The following is a 22,410-nucleotide window of genomic DNA, read 5'->3' on the forward strand; positions in this document are numbered from 1 at the left end:
TATACATAAAGGTTCGATTCATATCCACCCACCGGCTTATATCAACGGTTACAATATGGGTCAGGCGGATATCCACTTTGAAAAAGTTTGAAAGAAACGTATCCGGCACTATGCAATCACCAATCTCACATGATCGTCGATCGTTGTTAAGTATCCGTTAGTTCTCCAACTTTTGAGTGGTGATAACGACACGCGCAGATTTACACATGTCGCGAGACAGAAGGATAACAGATAGTGAGAATGATGGAAAAAAGAAGGAAAAAGGAAAACGAAGAGAGTAACCGGGAGAAAAAAACATAATCCTTTAAATGTGTGGGCTGACAGATCGTGACGAACATACCGACAAATATGGCCAGTAAGAACTCGACCTGTGGCTTCAAATCGGCTGAATCGGGGGATGAAGCGTGAAACATTGTTAATAAGAGGACACCCTATGGCGCGAGGATTCGCCGTTATCCATTTTCGGTTACCGCAAACTCCGTTAATCCGCCAATATTGATTGCTTTAATTTGTTTTTACTTTGACTTCCAGGTTAAACATGTAATTCAGAGAAGTCTATCTATCTATCATACGTATCATAAATCAGGAGAACTGAAGCTTTGCGATGAAAACTATTTGACGGATATTAATATTTAAAAACTATAAACGTTGTGCAAATATACTATTTATAAACGTTATAGAAATCGACGCCTACGAGAATCGAGAGTTGAATGTGTGTTGTAGATATCAAACTGTATATTCCAATGGCATATGTGCGTATTTGATTATTTTATCTCGCTTTCAGGGATGAAACGATATCGATAAGATTTTAGTACTTCTCAAAATTTCTCAAATTATCGACGAAATCGATATTATTAATTTAATAAAAAATATTTTTCTGAATTTTGGTTAAATAAGAACATTTAAAACCATTCTTCTGATGCAGTTAAAAATAATTAATAAATATATAAATTATACATTTTCTATCTAAATTTATCATTACGATTTAAAATATTCCTGCAAAACTTTGCATCATTCTGATTATCAATATACTTTTTCCATTGCATATTATTGTCAATGAGATTCTACGTGTCAAAACTACATCTTACACAAATCTCGCTAACCCTCACACAATATAGTCCTCGCATAAATAATTCCAAGGAATAGCCAAAAACAGAGAGAAAGAAAACCCAGATCATCATCAACTCACCCTTAATTTGACGCGGATTGAGAAGCACTGCGTGATAAGAGAACGGCGCATTTACGAGGCTCCTGTTAAGCCTTCTCGATATATTCTTCCCCCGTGTTTTCAACGATTCCTTTATTTTATCCACTCCTCGTCCCCGCATGTACGTTTCCGCCGTGCTTATCGTTGCCCTTGATTTATAACATCAGTCGAATGGTTTTGCGGTAGTTCCGCTCCACATTTGCTCTCACGCACATACTGGCACATGCAGGCACCCCCGAAACGATCATTGATAGACTTTCGTACTATATAACTATGTCATTATGATACATCGTCTGCTCCATAGGATCGTAGAGACACGGCCGACCAGCAAGATCAAGAATCTACCTAGAAGATGCATCAAAAGGACATAAGATCGGTCTTCATTTGACTGTTACTTGATGGCGGTTTGGCGCGGTGGAGAAAACCCTCCTTTTCTCAACAAAAATCGTCCTTCACCACGTGCGAAGAACGTCATTGCGTGGGTGTTCGCCGCGTTCGTGCTCGTGAAACAGGCTTAAGTCATCCCGATTTAAGTTCCCAGGGTTGCTTACATCCTTCGAGGTGAATAAGAAGGGATGAGGAACGATGAGATTACCGGGATGCGGAATTAATGGGTTACGTTTGAGGAGCATACTTCTGTTGTTCCGATTGCAGTTTTAGCGGATTGTGGTTGTTGTAGTATCTGATTCGAGCTAACAAGTACGCGTTTTCGCTGTTCGCGTGTAAGGTACGTTTAAAATAGATTTCGCGCACTTGGGGAGTCATTCCACGGGAAAGTTGTAAAGAAGTTGAACGGCAGAAGCGTTAATTCAACCGACGTAGTTACAACAACCGGTTCCGTAAAGCGCGGATTATAGTTATTGCAAACTTGGAAAGAAGCTTGTACTGGTGAGCAAGACCTGGATGGCGATGCACTTGTGCGTGTAATTTAAATAAGAAGGTAACAATTCGGTACGGAAAACTTAGCACAGAAATAATTTGTTAAATACTTCTAATATAATAATATATTGTATATATATATAACAATATTTATTTATAAAATTATAGTATCATGATATAAATCTCCAATTTTCTTTATAAAAATGATTGTTTATACTGTACATGACAATTAAATTAATTAATATTAATTTCTCTGCTCCTATTTTATTTTTAGATTCACGTATTTACTGAAATGGCTATTGTTATCTAAAAGTTTAATACTTTTTTATATTATTTTATATCCTGAACATTTTAACTAGACAATTCCATTTAAAAGTCTGAATTGCGTTTTAAATGTAATGCTGAGGATCGCCCTGTGTGTGTTAGCTCTATAGGTAAAGACTTACCTGGTGCAGGTACATTGTAGATATACATAGACAATGGATATACTAATACTAATTTATTCATTAAATTTGTTCATCAATACAGTATTTAAAAGATAAAAAAATGACAAGCAATATTATTATATCAAACATCGTAAAAATAGATATTTTTGATCTATATATTATATAATTATCAATATACCTAATATTGCGATATAATTACGTTTTACAACTTTATATAATAATAGACAATTGTCATATTCATAAAAATTGCTTCACGAAAGATATTCTCATTTTTCGGAGTTGCTCAACTTTCTTTATAAAATGAATCTTAAACAAGATTTTTAAAATTACGAACTTGGAGAGACCTGCGTTGGATAAAATGATTACCTAAAACCATTTAACATAAATGGAAAATTTCGTTAAAACTTACTGTCTGATACAAGTTGCTTGTTATTATAAAGAATTGAATTACTGATACTAATGATACATACTGAGAGATTCCCAGATCCAGAGAGATACCGAAATGATTTCAAAGATCGTCTCGAGTCAGGTAGATCTCCAACCGCATTATTATCCCAATTATCGCGTTGCTGTCTAAAATCGCGAACACACGAACGGACCACCGGCATTCGCCTTCGTTAACCATGATCCCGTCTTGTTCATTCGACGAAGTCGTATATCGAAGGAAAAAGAAAACATCGCTATCCCCTAATGAACATCACGAATCCGAGCGACGATCGGAAAGAGGAAATAATAATAATAAAAAAACGAAGAAAACGAAAAAAGAAGGAAAGAACGGAGGTAAAGGAGGCACCGTCGATGATACGAACAACCGTCCGCCGCCGACCTGCGAACGGCGACAACGAGGTCGTAGTAGGGGAAAGAGACGAGCGAAACCGCCAGGGTGAGGGAACAACGTGCATGCAGGAGAAGGAAGTCCGATGGTGGCGGCAGAAGAGGGAACCACCGCAACAGGTAGAACGAAGAGGGAGGGAGGGTAGAAGGGTACGGGGAGAGAAGGAGGTCTCGGGACGTTCCGAACGCGCGAGGGAGACGAAGAGGAACGCGCGAGAGAACGGTCATTGCCACCACCTCACCTCGAGTCGGAGCCCGCACGCTAGAGTCTTCGTCGGCACGAAAACCGCCGACCCCGGCACGATCTACCGTCCCCGGCTGTCTCGCAGTTTAGCTTGCCGTGGTTTGTACCCACTCGGCTCTTTACCTACCTACCTACCTACCTACCTGTGGGGGGGCCTGTTGCTCCTCTCTCACGAGGACGCGGACGAGCGCTCTCGCGCTCGCGCGCGCACGCGAGCGAGCGAGCGAGCAAGCAAGCGTTCACCACGATGCGTGTCGTCGTGGCCTGCCGATTCTTCGTGCAGGGGGAGCGAGCCCGCAAGCGAGCACCTGGATCGGGGGATCGGCTGATCCAGAAGTCGTGAACCGAGCAAACCAGTTCGATAGGTGCCAGCCGTGGCGAGCAGGTCGAGCTGGCGGCTGCCACAGTCCGAGTGTCTACCGAGCGGTATCCTTCACCCATCCTCGGAACCCCTTGTCGCGGACCTAATTATCCGACGTGACGAAACACTGATATTTGCGTCTCCCGAGTGGATGCCTTCGCGAGGTAGTCAAGAAGAGTCCTCGTCTAGGACCCGAAGCGATCGCGGGGTCATCAGATGAGACAGGGTGGCGCCGGTCGCGAAGACATCACTCGACGGGCTTCGACCACGTGGCCGCAGCCGCCCAGCGGGGAGTCACAGTCGTTCGAGGGTGTCAGGTCCAAATAATCGACGCCGGGTGATCTGGCTTGATCTCTTGTCAGAAAGTGTCAAGGATCTCTGGGACCTCGGTGATCACGGACGTGAACGACGACATCGACGAAGACGACGACGACAATGCACTGTCGCGACGCCTGACAACGTCGACAAGAAGAGCTTCGTGGAGCACCGCGGCAGGAGCAAGAGCAGAAGCAACAACGACCGCAACAGTCCGACAGACCGGCGGCTGTCAAGGTATGCTCTCTGTCTCAAGGTCCCGAGGTACGAAGAAGCGCCGTACTCTCTTTTCTTGCGCGAGTGACCTTCGTCGATATTACAACGGCCAACGGTCGGTGGTATCGTTTTTGTCGGCGTGGATGAGAGAGTAAGGGGGAGGGAACGGGGAGAGGGAGAGGGAGGAAGAGGGAGACGACGCAGCTTCGCGGATGATTCGGGGTAATTAAGCGATTCGATCGTGTGATTATATTGGCACTTCCTGCGCTGCGTCGCTGGGTTCCTAGTCACCGTTGTTACTGAACTTGGATGAACAGGTGCTTACCTCTGTGGTCCCCCGTCCTTGATCCTCGGGATCAGTACCCTGGCGCGATTAATATCTTCTTTTTATCGTTTCTCTGCGGTCGGACAGTTATTGGTTAATAACTATCGACGTGGTTTAATTTAATCTTCTTTTTTTATCAGCTTTTTCCATTAACTTCTCGCGGCCGAAAAACCGCTGACAGCTTGATCTTTTCCAGGATGAAGGTACCTTAAAATCAATCAATAAATTTCTGGGTAAAACGGTAATCGTGTCAAGTGTGTAAAATTGAATAATATTTATAGAAAAGAAGATTATACACACAGTTTTCCATTTTCTTTAATACGCCAGATAGACCTAAAAGTTCAAGGCGAGTGACTCAAGAGCAAACAACAACATAGTAGATTGTGCGTTGATTTTATAAATAATCTCACTTAACAAATTAAAAAAAGAAGAAAGAAGCAACAGTAGACATCACACTTGTTTGAATCCAAGTCAAGCAAACACGTAAATGATGGTGACTATGGTGATTTTACTTGATTATGCCGATATTATCCGCTTGATGAGCACGCTTTATTGCGCGGATAATCAATTCTCAGAAGTTCACATGTGTGTGTATGCTACCGTGACGTTTATCGACGAGCGGGACATATTGCAGATCCGTTGTCGAAGTTAACCGCATGTTCTTTGGGATAGCGGTATACTTGACTCGTTTCAGCTGAATTTCATTCGTACCTGGCTGGGTGAACGTGCGCGTGTGCGTGCATGCGTGTAAACTAACGTCCGTCTCGATTTTACGCACTTTCATGCATAATTCATGCGAGAGCTCACTGAGAAAAATCTGGTATCCTTTGAAACGGCTTGTTTATTTCGACAAAAAATACCTCTTAGACGCTTCTTCGCGACGATATTAATAATTGCTGACGCATGTCATTGTCTCTTGAAACGTCTGCAACGTAAACCCGTCGAGAATCGATACGAGAGTTGACTTGGAATTACATTCAGAGAGGAATTTGATAGAGAATTAACGGTATTTCCATTGGTACCGTATAAGACTAATTAAACTAAACTTGACGCGCTTATAAATAATCAAGCAGCCCCATAAAATTCTAAATTATATGATGAATACAAGCCGCAAAGAGCATCGCCGCCATCGTGATAGAAACGTCCAAGCTAATCTTACATGCGCTACCACAGAACGCACTTGTAGATATTATACATTATTTTGCTAAATAATCTGCTGTAATGGCGCGACTCGCGTAGCCCAGGATTGAGACTTACGGTTTTATTCGCGCGTAGATCTCGGCGCCAACCCACATGTGCGCCTCGCATTAGATACGTGAGCACAAATGAAAGTGGCAGGTACCGTTACAGTAGCGAGTGCCACGTTACGACAAAAGCTTTTTCTACGTGTGTGGACACCACGCACGTGCGTTCCAGTCGCTTTCGTCCGCCAATTAAGATACACCATTGTCGGCAATATGCACGATTTTCTCCTCAAACGGAGAGCAATATTAATCCCGCGGATGAAAAATCGTTAATACTCTAATGAAACTTAGTCTTTAAATGTAATCATTATTGAAAATTGAGAGTTTCGTCGACAAAGCGAAACGATATTGCTGAATTAATTTTAAAAGAAAGAATATAAGTTTTTCTAGCATTTGAGCATATTCAGTGCGCCTATTAAAAATCGCATGGCATTCTATCGGATTATGTACGCCTCGTTCTCAGTCAATCAGCGGACTTCGCGCGCCCAGACTTTAAGTGAAAGAAAACAGGATACTAATTAGAAATGCATTGACTACCGAAGATAACTGTTGCCCAGCATTTTAGAAGCCGGGACAAACCGGTGACCTGACCATCGACAAGCAAACGCAACTCACGTCGACATTCACTCGTTGCTTCATCCACCCGAATTCCTGTCCCTGGATAACTGTAGTGGTTTTTATCACTTCCTCGAGACGAGGCATAGGAGAATGCACGCTGAATGAAATCACTGCATTTCCCGGATTCCCGGTAAAAGAACGCTGATTTAACGCTGAATTAATCAATATTTATGACACTTTTTATGTCGCGATACAATAACCGATCACAAATATACAAAAATTTTATAATTCTTTATTGTGGAAACAGAAATATTATAGAGTATCTATAATGAAAGAAATATTAAAGTCTAAAAATATAAAAATTGATCATTGATTAGATGAAGAACAAGAACAGCTGCTCTTCTCTTATAATCAACAAATAAACAAAATTAATTATATTACTACATAATGATAAATGAAGCTAATAAAGTTGGCAGGAAGTTAGAATTGATGGGTAAAACTATGATTATTCATAATAGACTATAAGTAATGCGTTTAATATTCAATTTGAATATATGGAGTGCACGTGGATTGACTTGATGATCGCAAGATGATCGCCGCCCATCTCCACCGCAGCATGATACGAGCTCGGTGAAGTATAACGTTACACCCAAATTCCTGCCTCCGAATAACTGTAATCCAGTTCTTGCCGATTGCCCGGCGACGCTTTATCGAGTAACTACATCGCTGACGGCTCTATGAGCAGTTAGTCTCCCGAGATGACGAAAGATACGGACACGTAGCGAGATCAAAAGAATTGCCAAAAGAGAAACCGGAAATAGAATCTCAAGATCCCTGTATAAAAGCAAATTAGCTGGAAATCTTTCTCGGAGGACCGAGGTGCTTCCTGATCCTTTATCTTTTTCTTCAGCTTTGGCAGTGGCAGATCTGCCGAACAAATTGCGCAAAACGAGCGTTTTTCGCGATTAGGTCGTTGACCGAGTCGATATTTCTACGTCAAGATCGACTTGAAGAAGGCGACTACTCATATTCAGCCTTGAGTCTACATTCATCTCATCGTGCAGCCTGCGATCAATTGTAGACTCTGCCAAACATGTTTTTATCCGTCAGAATTGCATGTGACTGGACAAGTGGAGAAAAGATCAAGTAAAGTGACAATCACGCTATTATTTCTTCTATTTCTTCTATTCACGCTATTATTTCATCTTAAACTCAATTTTCGATCAAACTTTCGATTGAGAAGTTATGTAAGACATGTACTTGCGCTTCAATTAGATTAGATGAACAAACAGCAGCGCGAGTTCTTAACCAATTAAATCCGGATGTGATTTCACGCTCGATGAACAATCAGTTTCGGCTTACTCGTTTTAGCGCGTTTCATAATACTAATGTCAGTAACAGAGCGTAAGAAGTGTGCCGAGAGAATCATGCTCAAACATGAATTAGTCATAATTAGTTACGTAACATTCGTGTTTAGTTCTGCATCACGAAAGCATTTCACACTTCGCTTCGCTGTGCATACGAGGATGTGCACAGTCGTTTCCGTTTGTTTGCTTTTGTTCGTTGCAGAAGAGATAAATGAGCTGCACCCTTTGGTGTGACGAGAGACCAGCAACTGGCCAAGTGATCCAGTATCACTGAGGCGTCAGGAGCATTAATCCGCATTAAAATTATGAGCGTGATTATGAGAGACAGATGTAAGTGCACAGTGCAAGCCAGCCGTCGTCTGCTGACAGTGGCTCACCGTTTCTTCGACGGAGCAGCATCCGGTGGCAAATTGAAACGAGTCTGCGAGTGGCGTGCTGCTAAAAACGAACATTAAAACGTCGCATTGAGCACATTGACGCTCCGGAGTAATCAAGTGCAATTACGTCACGTAATTACGTCCAGACGGAGAGTTCTTCGGTTCATCACCCCGTCCAGTCCGCGTGAGAACGTTCCCAGACTTATTGTCGCGTCGTGAATGTCACGGTCGGTCTCGCCTGAATCGCATTCAGATAGATACCTGCCCTGCGAACCCTTAAAACGCACCGCTTTACATTAGTTAATTATATTACTAAAAAGATGGAGATCAGGTCTTATGACGAGAATGACTAATTGAACAGGTGTTTCGGAAAGAAAGAAACCAGCTTTCCTGAAGAATCAGTCTAATTCCTTCTGGCTGCCCTTTGTTTCAGATGTGCGAGCGACGGAAACAGGCCTGGGCCGCCATATTCATCAGCAACGTGTTGATCCACACCGTTGTTATCGCCAGCCCGATCTATGTTCCTCAATTTCTACCAGGAAGTAAGTGCTTCAGATTGCTCTATTATTCGCGGGAAGCGTATCAATAGTTTTCCTACCGATAATATCGAGAGGATCGCGGCGAGTTTCTCTATAACACATGATATTTAATGATCGCAATTTGCTGATTAAATTGCCGTTACGTCGTCTTACGGAAATTGCACGCTGCCTCCGGCGTATCGACCTCCAATTTGCCCATTATAAGTGGCTCTAATCGAGCATAATTGCAGACATAATCGGATTAACGATCGAAAGAAACTCGCGGCATTCTTTCAAAGTTATGACTCTTAAGATTTGTTATCACAATCGAGAATGATATTAAGATGCTGGTTAAAGTTACTGATCTACATCTCTCTCCATCAATATCTTCCGTATAATATCGTCCGCATCTTTGAATATGAATTTATGGACGTGCATTTATATGACGTCGATGTCATGAAATTACACTCTAAATTTTCAAGATCTTATATCAAGTAACTATTACAGATATGTTTACAATTTATATGTTAGCAACGATGTATAAATTTATCAATTTTAATTAGCAGATTTATGTATAAAGACCAGTTATTTGCAGTTTTCTTTCTGTTTCGTCAGAATCAATATCGGAAAGTGTACGTATTTATAATTTAAGCTGTTAATCTTGAAACGTGAGATGAATTTCTTAAACTGATTTCTATAGATCTACAAAATATTTGCGATCATTCCGCTGAGTCTTTACAATCGTTGCATTTTCCTCGTGTGTCTCGCCCAGCTGAGTAACGGATCGGTATACAAATGCCAGTAACCGGCACAACGAGGTCCGATCGTTCTCTACGTGCGTGTGCGTAAGCGCTTGCCTGTCTCCATCGTGCAGCGACATTGAACCTACCTTGAATTCGTGTTCGAACGGAACGTGGGCGGACTGGTCAGTTTTCTGTAGAAGTGGGTCAACCACGGTCATTGGACCGCATGACTTACAATAATTTTTCCGTCATCCGCCGTCACCCTCAGTTCCATGCATTTTTGTGTGACCATTCCCGTCGTGTGCCAACATGACAGTCACAACAATCTTATTATTTCATATCTTATTACAGCCTCCTCTTGACAGTATTCCAATTCCTTCTGCACAAGCAAATTCACCGCACTGTAAAGGATGAATCTCTTAAAAAATTTTTAGTGAGAGAGGAATTTGATGTTAGTGGAAGACAAGACTTTGACAAATATTAATTTTAATGCATATTTATCTTGAAGCGACATTATTCGCATAATTACAATAATTTGCAAGGCTTGTACGACAATACGAGGAAAGGATCCGTTTCGAAAGTAGATGTTGCTCTCGCGATCACGCGAAATTTCCGTTCCCTGACGACGTTCATCGCGATCAGATAAAGCACTTTCCTATGTGATCCATGATGCGAGTGAAATCCTTTGCGCGCGGCCGCGCGCGTGGGCGTGCGTACACGCTCAGGCATTCTCAGTACCGCTTGAAATTCCGTCAACCGCATAAAGGCGTCGCCTGCAACTTTCTTTTACGACACTGGTGACTAACTAACGCGTCACTTCCGCTAGCATACATTTCTACGCGGAAGGATGACCGGCGTAGGACTATTTGGGCGAGCGATCTGACCGACTGACCTGGTAGCGCGAGCACCAGAGGACCGTGAACAATTTTGTGGTTGATTTTCACTTATCACGAAACGTCCCGATAGATCTGCGAAAGAAAGTAAATACTCACGGAAAAACCGACCATGACGTTTCAATGACCCGTACACGTCACTCTGAAATACGTGAACTGTAGCGTGCGATTCATTGCACGCCTAATTATCGATTGTCTAACTTCGTCGATCTTATTTCTTGTTGTAAATCGTTAATCTGTCGTCAAACAAATCAAAACAAATATTTCTGTCGGGCATTTGACTTCACTGTCAGTGACAATATCTCTAATCCGTATCATAATCTTTCTTTTCAATCTTGTCTAAATCCAACGCAAGTGTTGTATATAGCGCTATTGAGTAACACGAAGTGTCCATCACGTTAAATAATTTGTCACTTTCTTTGGCGTAGTGCACCTATTCCCGTGATAAACCGTTGACGGTTCTCCAGGTGAGGTGCATGCCGAGAACGCCTGGTCCATCCAGGCCTCGGGTCAGATATGTCCGTTTAATCACGCTGAGCTGGGGCACCCCTGGAATGTGCACGGTGATTTCGTTGAGCCGAAGACCTCGGAGATAGAGAAAAAGAGAAAAACAGATAGAAAAAGAGATAAAGAAAGAGATAGAAAGGAAGGTAGAGAGAAAGAGAGAAGGCGTGAAGGAAGCAGGAGGAGATCGTGAGGTGTCTTAGAGGGAAACAGACTGTTACATTAGGCTATGACTGTGACCCACTTTTGGGTCGGGCAACTAGCTCATACATTGAAACTTAACGGTACCGAGATGCTTCGCCTCGCCTGACATCAATTCGTTCTTCGATATATAATGCGGCATACGCCGTATACGCACTAGCGGTGTTTTACGATGAGTCGTTGATAAAACTGCGATCGCGAGGGAATCTGAATTGAAATGTTCTTGTACGAAACTTACGGACTTGCCAGATCTTTCGATAATATTTGTCAAAATCAATAGAGCCTATTAACTTGGTAGTTGCACGTCTATCGTATCATGGAATTCTCGTTTTTCAACTCTTGGTTGGATCAGATTAATAATTTGCTTTATATGTAGGTAAGTTTTCGTGTTTATAATAAGTACGATTAAAATTATTAATTTATTATTAATTACTGATATATAATCAAATAGAACCTTCCAGTAAAAAAACACTTAAATTGTAAACATTAGATTGATATACACATTGTAACATCTAATGCATTGCTTAAATATTCATAATACTATTTGAACCGAAGTGGTATATAAATATTCATAATAATTATAATTAGGGTATTATATGTATAAAGTTAAAATAAAGGTGTGAGAAACTTTCTATCAATACTCTAGACCGTTATATTTTTGCCAGAAAGTTCATGTTCTTTTTTATGAAGCACTTCGCACTTCTTCATCTTCCTCTGACGCGCATTCTTCTCTCGTGGCTAACTGTATAGCAGGACCGTATGAATCATTGTCAAAGCAGACTTCTGTCACTCCGTTATACGCCTCTGATATTCCCTGACTTCTTAAGCTTAACGTTACATTTGTTTGTTTATCTACCTTTCGCCCAGATAATGCGTCAAAATCCCAGAAAAGAAACCTTGTTATTCGAATGATTCCGTCCAAGTGACACGCATGTTCGATTTTGAGCAACTAGTACTAAGCGATCTGAAAATAGATCGATTCTGTAAACGTTGCAAACTTAGAACAAGTTCCGTAAGTGGTATCAATGCAGCTGATGATTATCGTAGGAAGCGTTAATGACGTTAGCCACCACCGCTTATCACCTGCGGTATTCAGCTGATATTTACGCTTATTGGAATTTCACCGTAAAACGGAGCCATCCGTCATACTTGCGCCACATCTGCTTTTTGATTGCGCTTCGCAATTATGCGCCACGTATGCCGCCCCCCGTCTTCCATCATCCGCCGAAGAGATCGCCACTTGAACGCTCGGCAGGACCATTAAAAGAGAATTATAAGCAGATACGTTGACGATACGAGAGCGAAGTGTTACGGACGGGAATGTGGAACGTATGCCGTGAATGAACAGTTATAGACATCGGGTGAGGGTTGATATACACTCTGGACGAGATCAGAGAACACGGAAGCATTTATCTAGCCGCCGTTGACGGCTGTTCGAGGGAATTCCAGTTCGAGGCATATCTCCAACGTTTCATTTCGTCAGGTTCTGTTTTTTCTTTTTTTTTCATCGTGGAGCAAAAGAGCCTTTACTTTCGCATTAATTTACGAGATGATCTTCCGAACGGGAAGATCCCCGCCTATCGGCTAAGACAATCGCGTACCGTTGCGAGGCATCGCGCCGGAGTTCCGGCGAATTATCTTTATGAAGCATCCTATGAGAAAGAGCCGCATAGAGTAGTAGAAAGAAATACTACGAAGATATTTCACGCGTACGAAATTAAAAAATTTCATGATATTTGAGAATACTTTCGACAAATGTAACATTCAATGGTGTCTGCATTAAGAGATACTCATTGAGAAATGTTTCAGTTGATTGAAATGTTAAAGACAGGATGTAACGGTTGCTATTTCTTCGGTTTTACAGCCACAGGAAGAAACATCAGGCATTTGCCCTGCGTGTCACGCAGAAGTGGCGAGACCGGCGTGTGCATGTTCGCGTTTACTTGTGCGAAGGCTAATGGCACGCATCTCGGCACTTGCATCGATCGCTTCTACTTTGGTAGCTGCTGCAAGATCGACGACGAGCCGGACATTTTTCCGCAGGACAACAGCATCGACGATGGACCGCCGCCGCCACCAAGGCCATTCATCACGACCCACGGGCCCATCGAGAGCAATGACATACCAGAGTACTTTACCAGGCCGAAGCCGACTGATGAGAAGAAACCGGCCGAGACCCCTCAAACCACGGCAAGTAGATGTAGCGATCGCTAATGATACTGCGAATCATTAGCTTAACGCGTCCTGCCATGTGTCAGTGAAACGAGTAGCATGACGGCTTGAAATTTTGAGAGGCCGATCGATGGAATTGAAGCGATAAATTTGTAGAATAATTGCTCTGTCAAGTCATCCTTATTAACATCGCGAAGCTAGTGTCGATAAAATGAAGGATAATGAATGATCCGCGGTTTTGATGATTAATTTGATAGATTAATTTGAATCTCTTTATATGTTTGGCACACGTGGAGATCAGAGCAATTTGATATCGTTTTAGAAGATTTTTAGAAGAAGGTGAATGAACAGTGAGAGTGAAATAGTTTAAATTACGATGTGCGAAAGAAGAAGAGAATATTTTCTCAGCTCACATTCAGAATGAGATATGTATAATAACTTTCTCTGCATGAGATCATCGAAATAGGCACAGTAGTTCGCGTGATCTCACAATTGATTCATAGATGAAGAAAGAAAGTTGCTCATTAAAGCGCTTAATCATCAGCATGTAGCAAATTGTGCGTGTATGAATCCCATCTATAGATGTATTCTTCCATTCTATAGCAGAAACCATATGCGACTACCTATCATATCTATAATTATCATATGCAAAATATTGTAGAATATTAAATTTTTATTATCTACATCTTTCTCAGTTGATTGAAAAATTCTGCAAAAAAATATTAACTTGCAATGAATTAAAGATAAATTTATTCTGTTAATCAATTTAAGGAATATTATTATTCATGTAAATAATAAATAATTTTAATGTATCAATATAATTTTGTAGACGACGCCTATAATCTCGAGTACACAAAGCACGCAAAGTTCGGCAAGTACGTTGAGAGACACGACGAAGTTTGTAACAAAGAAGCCAACAATCACAACGATCGAAATGACGACGCAAACTACCCGTCTTTCGACGTTCCAAACTGTGCAAAACGTTGTCGAAGTAGGATCTAGCACGGAAGCCACATTGTTGAAGAGAAATACCACCGTGAACAGACCATCAAGTGTATCACCAAGCACGACAAGGCAACCTACGAAGCCGTCCCTTTCGATTTCTACCCTACGACCTATCATCGAAAATGCGACGAAACCAGCAAGCACCACGACTGTTTCGAAAGCAACTACGAAAAAACCTGTTACGTCCTCAGCAACAGTACACAGACCAACGCAGACGTCCCAGAAGCCAATTTCTTCCACCACTCGCAGGCCGATTCCTCAGTCAACTACAACGAGGAACGTCCTCACGACTACGCAGAAGATAGCGCCTTCGACCAGATTTCCACCGAGGAATACGACGTCAGCCAAGCCGACGACTCAGTCAAACACCAGGAAACCTATTAGCAGCACCAGGAGACCCACCACTGCTACGGTAACGACGAAACGTCCGCTGGTGACTACGAAGAAACCCAGTACGCAAACGAAGCGACCATCTACCTCTTCGAAGCCCTCTACGAGTTCCAGCTTTACTAGCTCTACGTTGTCAGCGACAACCAAACCTCACTCAACCAAACCTCACTCAGGATTGTCCAGTGGGTCGTTCAGCACTACCGTCACACAAAGTACTTTAGCCTCCACTGGAATCAGACCAGCAACTACGACGACGTCAGCTACGAGCACGAGTACAAGCAGTCAAAAGACCACCACTACAACAAAACTTCCAGATCAAAAACTGTCCACGACGAAAACCACGACGTCCAGACCAACCACCAAGACAACTACGAGAACGTCAACCATCAAGACGACCACTCTTCGATCAACAACGGCTAAAACAACGACGGGCAGCAGAACGACCACGTCTAGGCCATCGATTACGACGACGAGGTTGAAGCCCACCAAGGTCACTAGTACGACAACGAAGACTACTAGACCTGAATACACCAGCAGCACGATAACTACGGAAAGAACGAGGCCGTTGTCATCAACCATTGGATCAACACTTGGCGTTACGAAACCGAGACCAACCACGCCAACGAAACCCTTGACGAAAGTTCCCATAAGCACATCCACTGTTGTGGAAGTCACCACGAGCATCTCAAGTTCAATATCCACCTTTAGAAACGAGACCACGTCAACCTACGTACCTCCTACCAAGGGTCAGGATGCTAATAATACCCTCGAGGAGATCCCACTGACTACGTACTCGCCAGGGTTAGTGACGTGGAGTTCTAATTCTGATGAACCTGCTACGAAAACACCCGAGACATCCACATCAACGCCAACGACCACATCGCCAGGTGACAAATATAAAATTATTGTAGTTTTTTCCAATCTTTTATATCGTAATATTATTATATTGTGAATCAATCGTAGTGACACGAGGAGTATGCTCTTATATATTAATATTTAATGCTAATATAAAATTAATCGTATTGATATTAGCTGATTTTTACTAAAAGATCGAGAAATTGATACCTTGTAAAGCAAGAAACAACTTTTGAATTTTTAAGGATTAATTACGATATTATTGAACGGAAAAGAAAAGCGAAAGCGAAAGACAGTGAATTTACCAGTATACTCCATCAAACCTGTCGAGCTTTCGCTATTCTCAGCGTTTTGATGCCTGTGGCGTGCCATACAAACGTGGATCGCTATCATGATTTCCCATTGACGACAAGGGCGTCGCGTTGCACAATGAACGTTCGTTTTCTTCGTTTTCACTTCGTTTAGCATACAGATGCAGCAGAACTAAAACTGCTAATCACGTTTCCGATAATTCTTCGAAACTGTTGATTGATGCCGACGAAGGGAGTATTTAAAATTCGTGTCTGCACATCACCGAATGCAATAGGACATTGGCACGTCGCGAAAATTTATTATTGTATAAAGAATCAGATAGATCGAAACATTTTTTTACCACATTTTGCATATCACATAAGAGACTGTGGGAAGTAAATTAATTGCGTAAGTCCATTTCGAATGATACCTTGCAAGAAGAAACAAAATTCGTTCTTCCCTTGATCGTCCTAAATCAGAGATTCAAACCGGTTCGCGTTGCCTTGGATTAGCATAACGCATCTACCTGAAACTAAAACATTCTGCGAATCGCAGGTTTACGAACTAAAAAGGGCTTTCTTCATTTTTTTCATGTGCATATGGGAAGTCTTTTTAATGCTTTCAATGAACTTTCGGCTCAACCTAATTTATCCCCACCGAACTATTCTTATCGCGATGAATTATCTATTTCTCAAATGCAATTAAAATATTATGGTCTCCTAATTCCCAAAACTTCGTGGTTAATTAAAGTGCAATTATCCTTTATACAATATTTATTTCGTCTGTTCGCTTCGCAGAGCAAGCGGAAACTGATTGGTCGCCGATAACGACTCCGGATGGCTGGATAATGATACAGTCGCCTACTACCGAAAAGATACCGCAAACCCAAGAGTCGACGACCGAACCGGTTGCGGAATCCACTATACAGTCTTTGACTTCTGGTAAGGCACATTAATTGTATCCTTTGTGAGCACTTTGCATAGTTTACTCGCGATTGAAGAACTTTCAAGGATCGGCATAATCGCGCAAACGAGCAGCAACTCGGAAGGAATGCTTTTCAATAAATCAAAAATCAACTACGAGTGTCCGCAACATTTTGCAACAAAACTTTGTTTCTGATAAAATTCTTCTTTGAGATTCTTTAAAATAGAATGCAAGAATAGTCTTCCCATCTTACATGATCTCTAGAGGCACATTTGAGCGATGTATGTCGACGTAACGATATCAATTTAATGCGAGAATATTATAATAAATATGTCATTCTCTCGTTTTATAAGAATCGATTATATTGATTGATAATGCATGATTATCCTGCATTTTCAGTAAAACCAATCACAGAAGGCACCACCATTCCCGATTATATCACGAAGATACCGACACTAGCTACTTTGTCAACGATCGCCAGCGTTACGATTGACACGGAACTTCCGGTACCAATGGAGACCCTCAATATGTCAGACTACAAACAAGGTTAATGCTTAAATACTGGATGGATTAACGCCGTAATAATATGGCGAGCGCATGCACGGGTTGACGCATGAATAAAAGAAATGAGATCGTTTCCAGACTGGATGACCGGAACGAATCGTTGCTCGACTAGAACTAGTCTCAGGGACTAAAAACAAAATGATCGGTGAAATGCGGAACTGGATTCGGGTCACAGTTAGAATTCACGTTATTGCGTTTGATTTTGCTCTAGTTAAACCCTAAAGATAATTCAACTTCTGATGGCACCACGATGCCTTCATCTTCTTCTTCTTCTTACGGTAACATTGAGCTTTTCCCAAGATAAGAGAGACCTTGGTTCTGAGACAATTTACACATTATAGCGAAAGACCGAGTGCAGAAAAAATTTATACTTATTAATGCAGAATTTTTTAATTTTCTTGTTTCCATAACGTATCAATATTACAAAGTTCAATCGAAATTTTCAGAATCTTGAAATTTCCATCATAAATCTTTTCTTGAATCAATCAATTTTGAGACCGTCGCAACTCTTGTTATTTATATTCCACTTAAGTTGAATTACGACCGTATGTAGCAAACATTGTAATTAACTAACTCGCGTCTACTCGAACGTTTTTTGCCATTGAGTAAGTTACTGTCATGTAAATTGCCACTATTCAAACTGGTAACGTAATTTGATTTAGATAAGAATTCTCGGAGATTGTGGCAATCATAAATTCAAACGCCAGTAATTTCCTGTAATAAATGCACGCTGTGAATGTCGTAAACGTTGTGCACACGCGATATTGTCATACATAAAAAAATTCCGATTCCGCATACGGATGCAAAAGAATCAAGTAAGCGAGTCATCCGCGCAACGGTACCGGTTCATCCAGTCGAACGAACATCCGTTCTCCAACATGACCGTCCAACTAAGACTCGCGAAGTTACTCAAGGGTGTAAACTCGACGATGTTTATCCTTGCAGTGTGCGGACGACGACTGTTCCCGGAGTCCAGAATCGTCGGAGGTAACCGGAGCTCCTTCGGGAAATGGCCTTGGCAGGTGAGCGTCAAAAGTTGAACAATTACAATTATCAAAGACACGCAAGAACCGACACGCCTTAAAACGCCTTGAAAGAAAATTTGCCACTATTTTATATTTACACATACTTTAAAAATGGGTGTATTATTCAATTCTTTTGCATTTACGCATTACATTTTAGAGAATGTGGTTTCTGATTTATTACATCTTAACTAAATCCGATAATTATGTAATAGTAGTTAATCTCAAGGATTGCCATCAAAATCAATTCGACCATAAAAATTTCTTAATAATCCTAATTAATGAAATGAGTGGGAAGCATATTCGAGTCAGAATTGATTGATTCGTCGTCGCCAAATGTGCTGAAAAATTCGCAGTAATAGATTTCCTAAATATGGAGGGAAACATAATGATGACCAGCAATCTTCCACATCAATGATAACAATTCCTCCCACTCTATCGCGTGTAGGAGATAATGTGTAGATCGACGGGCGCGATCGCACGTGGCAATTTACGCAACTGATTCTCTGATGCTGCGGATTTCCTTGCAGATCTCGTTACGTCAATGGCGATCGCAGACGTATCTGCACAAGTGCGGCGCGGCATTGTTGAACGAGAACTGGGCTATTACTGCGGCGCACTGCGTCGAAAGGTGAGCGCCGTGTTTGCCGTCGCTGTGACACTCATAATCGAGTTTCCTTGGCATGATATCTCAGCTAGCCATTCATAGCGACGTTCTTTTAACGTTGCAGCGCAAAGACCATTCGCGACAGCGCGACCACGCTTACGATCCTCCCGCGCGATGAAAAAAGATTGTTTCCCGCCTGTACAAACATTTTCTCATCTAGCTTATTTGAGAAGCGAAAAAATCACGGCCATCGCTTGGGGGTGCTACAATATTCTGATGAAATAAAATGTAACAAGGGGTTCCGTGCAATTTTTTTAAAAGCAGATATTCTCATATTTTTTACCTGCTATTTAGATATCTTTATGTTTTATTAATGCGTTTTACAGAAGTGTAAATTTTATTTTTTGATATACAATTTTATTTCCTAAAATGCTTCTTCTCTTTTTAATTTTGGTATTTAAATTAAAACGCGAGATTGTAAAATAACAAAATCTATGAGGACAATTTTCTAAAAAGTTATTATGTATTTTGCAGCGTACCACCTAGCGATCTTTTATTAAGGATCGGTGAACACGACTTGGCGAACGAAGACGAGCCCTACGGTTATCAGGAAAGAAGGGTGCAGATCGTGGCGAGTCACCCGCAGTTCGACGCGCGGACTTTCGAGTACGATCTCGCCTTACTGAGATTCTACGAGCCCCTTTTACCCTTCCAACCGAACGTGTTACCGATCTGCTTGCCGGACGATGATGAAACGTATGTTGGACACACCGCCTACGTCACTGGCTGGGGCAGACTTTACGACGGTAATAAATATATAATTATAATTAAAATCGAAGGAAATTATTCAGAATAAAAAACCGATTTTTGTAAATAATATTAATATGAAAATTACAAGCTTGAAACTTTAACAATTTTATAATTTTATAATTTTAACGTAATTTTACTAGACAGTAAAATAAATCTTTTTTTGCCGTTTATTTATTACGTAGATATTTGAGAGTAGTATTTTATCTTTTTGCAGAGGGTCCATTACCGTCCGTACTGCAGGAGGTCGCAGTACCGGTTATTAATAATACTGTATGCGAGGCGATGTACAGAAATGCGGGTTACATCGAGCACATTCCGCACATTTTTATCTGCGCCGGTTGGAGGAACGGTGGCTTTGATTCCTGCGAGGTCAGTCCTTGTTTTACTTACAATTCTGTGCAGATTAATATAAATTCATCGTCTCTATGTCCTTGTTAAAATTTATTGTCATTTATCAATCCAAGATATCAAAATAGCAATTGTATAGTATATGTATAATACATACAATTTTGAACAAAATACAACTATGTATTTTGTCGCGTACGTACCACATTAAAAATAATTTTTTAAAAAGGGACGAAAATGTTTTAATATAAAATCCTGTAAAATATTATAAACTAACAATCCTAACTTTTTACAACTCTCTATTCTTCAGGGAGACAGCGGCGGTCCCATGGTCATCCAAAGAGCACGAGATAAGCGGTGGATCCTCGCTGGAATCATCAGCTGGGGTATCGGTTGTGCCGCACCTAATCAACCCGGTGTTTATACGCGCATCTCAGAATTTCGCGAGTGGATCAATCAGATTCTGCAATTCTGAGCATCGCGACGGAAGCACGCGCTTGCGCTTGTGATTCGCGCCGCGTCGACTCCTATGAACATTCAAAACGACCGCCAAACGACGGATCGATGGCACCATCTTCTGGAGCTGTGAGTCAAGTGCAATCTAGTGGAAAAATTTAAGAGAACCAGCGCGAGGATTCATGGAAATCTGTGTGCGTGTTGCGAATACGGACGACGTGTGGCGCCACTGATTCAATTTTCGCGAGTGAAGCCGCGAATTTTTGAATAAAACTAGCGACGATTCGGCAATGGGACGATAACCGATACCGCCGATTCGCGATACCAGAAACACTGTGGACTGGTGACAAATATTGTCGACGATTAATATTTTTACCGGTGATAACTAATGCGAGAACTGTGAGAGGATCGAAACTTTCGGTCAATTTAGTTTTTTTTATCTTAGAACAGATTGTAAAACATTAATTCCAGATTGGAATTGTCACTTTTAGGATAAATTAATCTCTCAAATATTCTTGTACCCAACAGCATTCCTAAGTTGTATTTCCTCTTTTTATCAAACATATTGATTTAACCGTTAACCATTCTTCTTCTGATGTGTTCAGTTTGCTCAAAACCTGATATTTCTATCTATTTTGTATAAAAAAGGATATAGTAAAACATAAGTTTCCAGAAATTACAGTATACACAAAAATTATGTGCAAATGTTGTTATGTGACTTAACATATTTTCTACAATAATGTAGTATATATTTAAATCGATAATTTTAACTTTATAAAAAGTTTGATATTAATTTATCAGTTTTTGTCCATGAATATACGTAAAAACTTTTTATTGCTCTCGAAATATTTGTTATTAAAACTACAAACTTTACGCGAAACATGTACGTTACACTGTCTTTTTATTTATTTGTAAATCATCAAAATATACAAGCAGTTGAGCGCAGAATATATAGAGCGTAAACCTAAACCATTGAAATTACTAAAAGCGAAAATATTATTCTCAATTTCCTTGAGTAATTGATTAAAATATCCGATTATCGAATGCAACTCAATAAACAATAAGCACGTCATTATTCACAAAAACAAGAAATTATGATCGAATCGCGAGTTTTACCAGTTCAAAATTCCGCATTGTCGATCATCAATTCCTCTCTCATGAATTTTATTCGAAATTTCCATAATAATTCCAAAACGATCTTCATGGAAATTTCAATGCCTTCTTCGAAACTCATGAATATCCAGTTATCCCGATTGATCCTGCAGAGAGGATCGAGAGAAAATGCACTACGGCTCTCTGTAAATTCTGTGCCCCCCTCTCCGCATCGAGGACTTCGTTTCGTGCTCACTTGAGTCTGGTCTCAAGTAGAAACGAACTGAGGGTATTAAAATAAAGGTAAAAGTGTGCTCATTAATTGTAACGGCTCGTTTGCGAGCGACTCATTACGCGCGTTTCGATCTTACGTATCCTCGATGCAATTGCGAGTCAAGTCTAACTGGATTGGAAAAACGGGAGGATGAACGCAGTTGTATTACGCGAGCTACACATATACCAAGATATTATTTATAATTAAATTTATAGAAAAAAATTTATATATATAAATATATAAATATTATTATATATACATATATATAAATCTGTGTATGTGAGCACGCAACTACACGTATGCAACGCTGGTATGCGTGTAATTTATTCCCGCACGTTGCAGAGAAATGGGAGTTTACGCGCAGACATTGC

The 22,410-nt window shown here is 41.0% G+C and overlaps 1 protein-coding gene across 1 annotated transcript; it reads left to right on the top strand.

The window, feature by feature from the left end:
- The first annotated feature begins 5,167 nt into the window (after window positions 1–5,167).
- LOC105286748 (serine proteinase stubble) lies at window positions 5,168–21,623 on the top strand. The gene is made up of 10 exons (XM_020034111.2): window positions 5,168–8,915; window positions 13,097–13,422; window positions 14,234–15,686; window positions 16,743–16,886; window positions 17,269–17,415; window positions 18,379–18,455; window positions 18,986–19,086; window positions 19,597–19,868; window positions 20,087–20,241; window positions 20,528–21,623. The coding sequence occupies exons 1-10, from the start codon at window positions 8,807–8,809 to the stop codon at window positions 20,690–20,692; spliced, it is 2,949 nt and encodes a 982-aa protein (XP_019889670.1). The 5' UTR covers window positions 5,168–8,806; the 3' UTR covers window positions 20,693–21,623.
- Window positions 21,624–22,410: the final 787 nt, after the last annotated feature.

Source organism: Ooceraea biroi, chromosome 1, assembly GCF_003672135.1.
Source record: "Ooceraea biroi isolate clonal line C1 chromosome 1, Obir_v5.4, whole genome shotgun sequence".
Lineage (NCBI taxonomy): Eukaryota > Metazoa > Arthropoda > Insecta > Hymenoptera > Formicidae > Ooceraea > Ooceraea biroi.

What these genes read in the sequence shown, in the direction of transcription:
- LOC105286748 (XM_020034111.2), top strand. Translation starts at nt 8,807, where the DNA reads ATGTGCGAGCGACGGAAACAGGCCTGGGCCGCCATATTCATCAGCAAC. An exon ending in GCGGCGCACTGCGTCGAAAG is followed by an intron (nt 19,087 to 19,596) that starts GTGAGCGCCGTG and finishes TGTATTTTGCAG; the next exon opens with CGTACCACCTAGCGATCTTT. An exon ending in CTGGGGCAGACTTTACGACG is followed by an intron (nt 19,869 to 20,086) that starts GTAATAAATATA and finishes ATCTTTTTGCAG; the next exon opens with AGGGTCCATTACCGTCCGTA.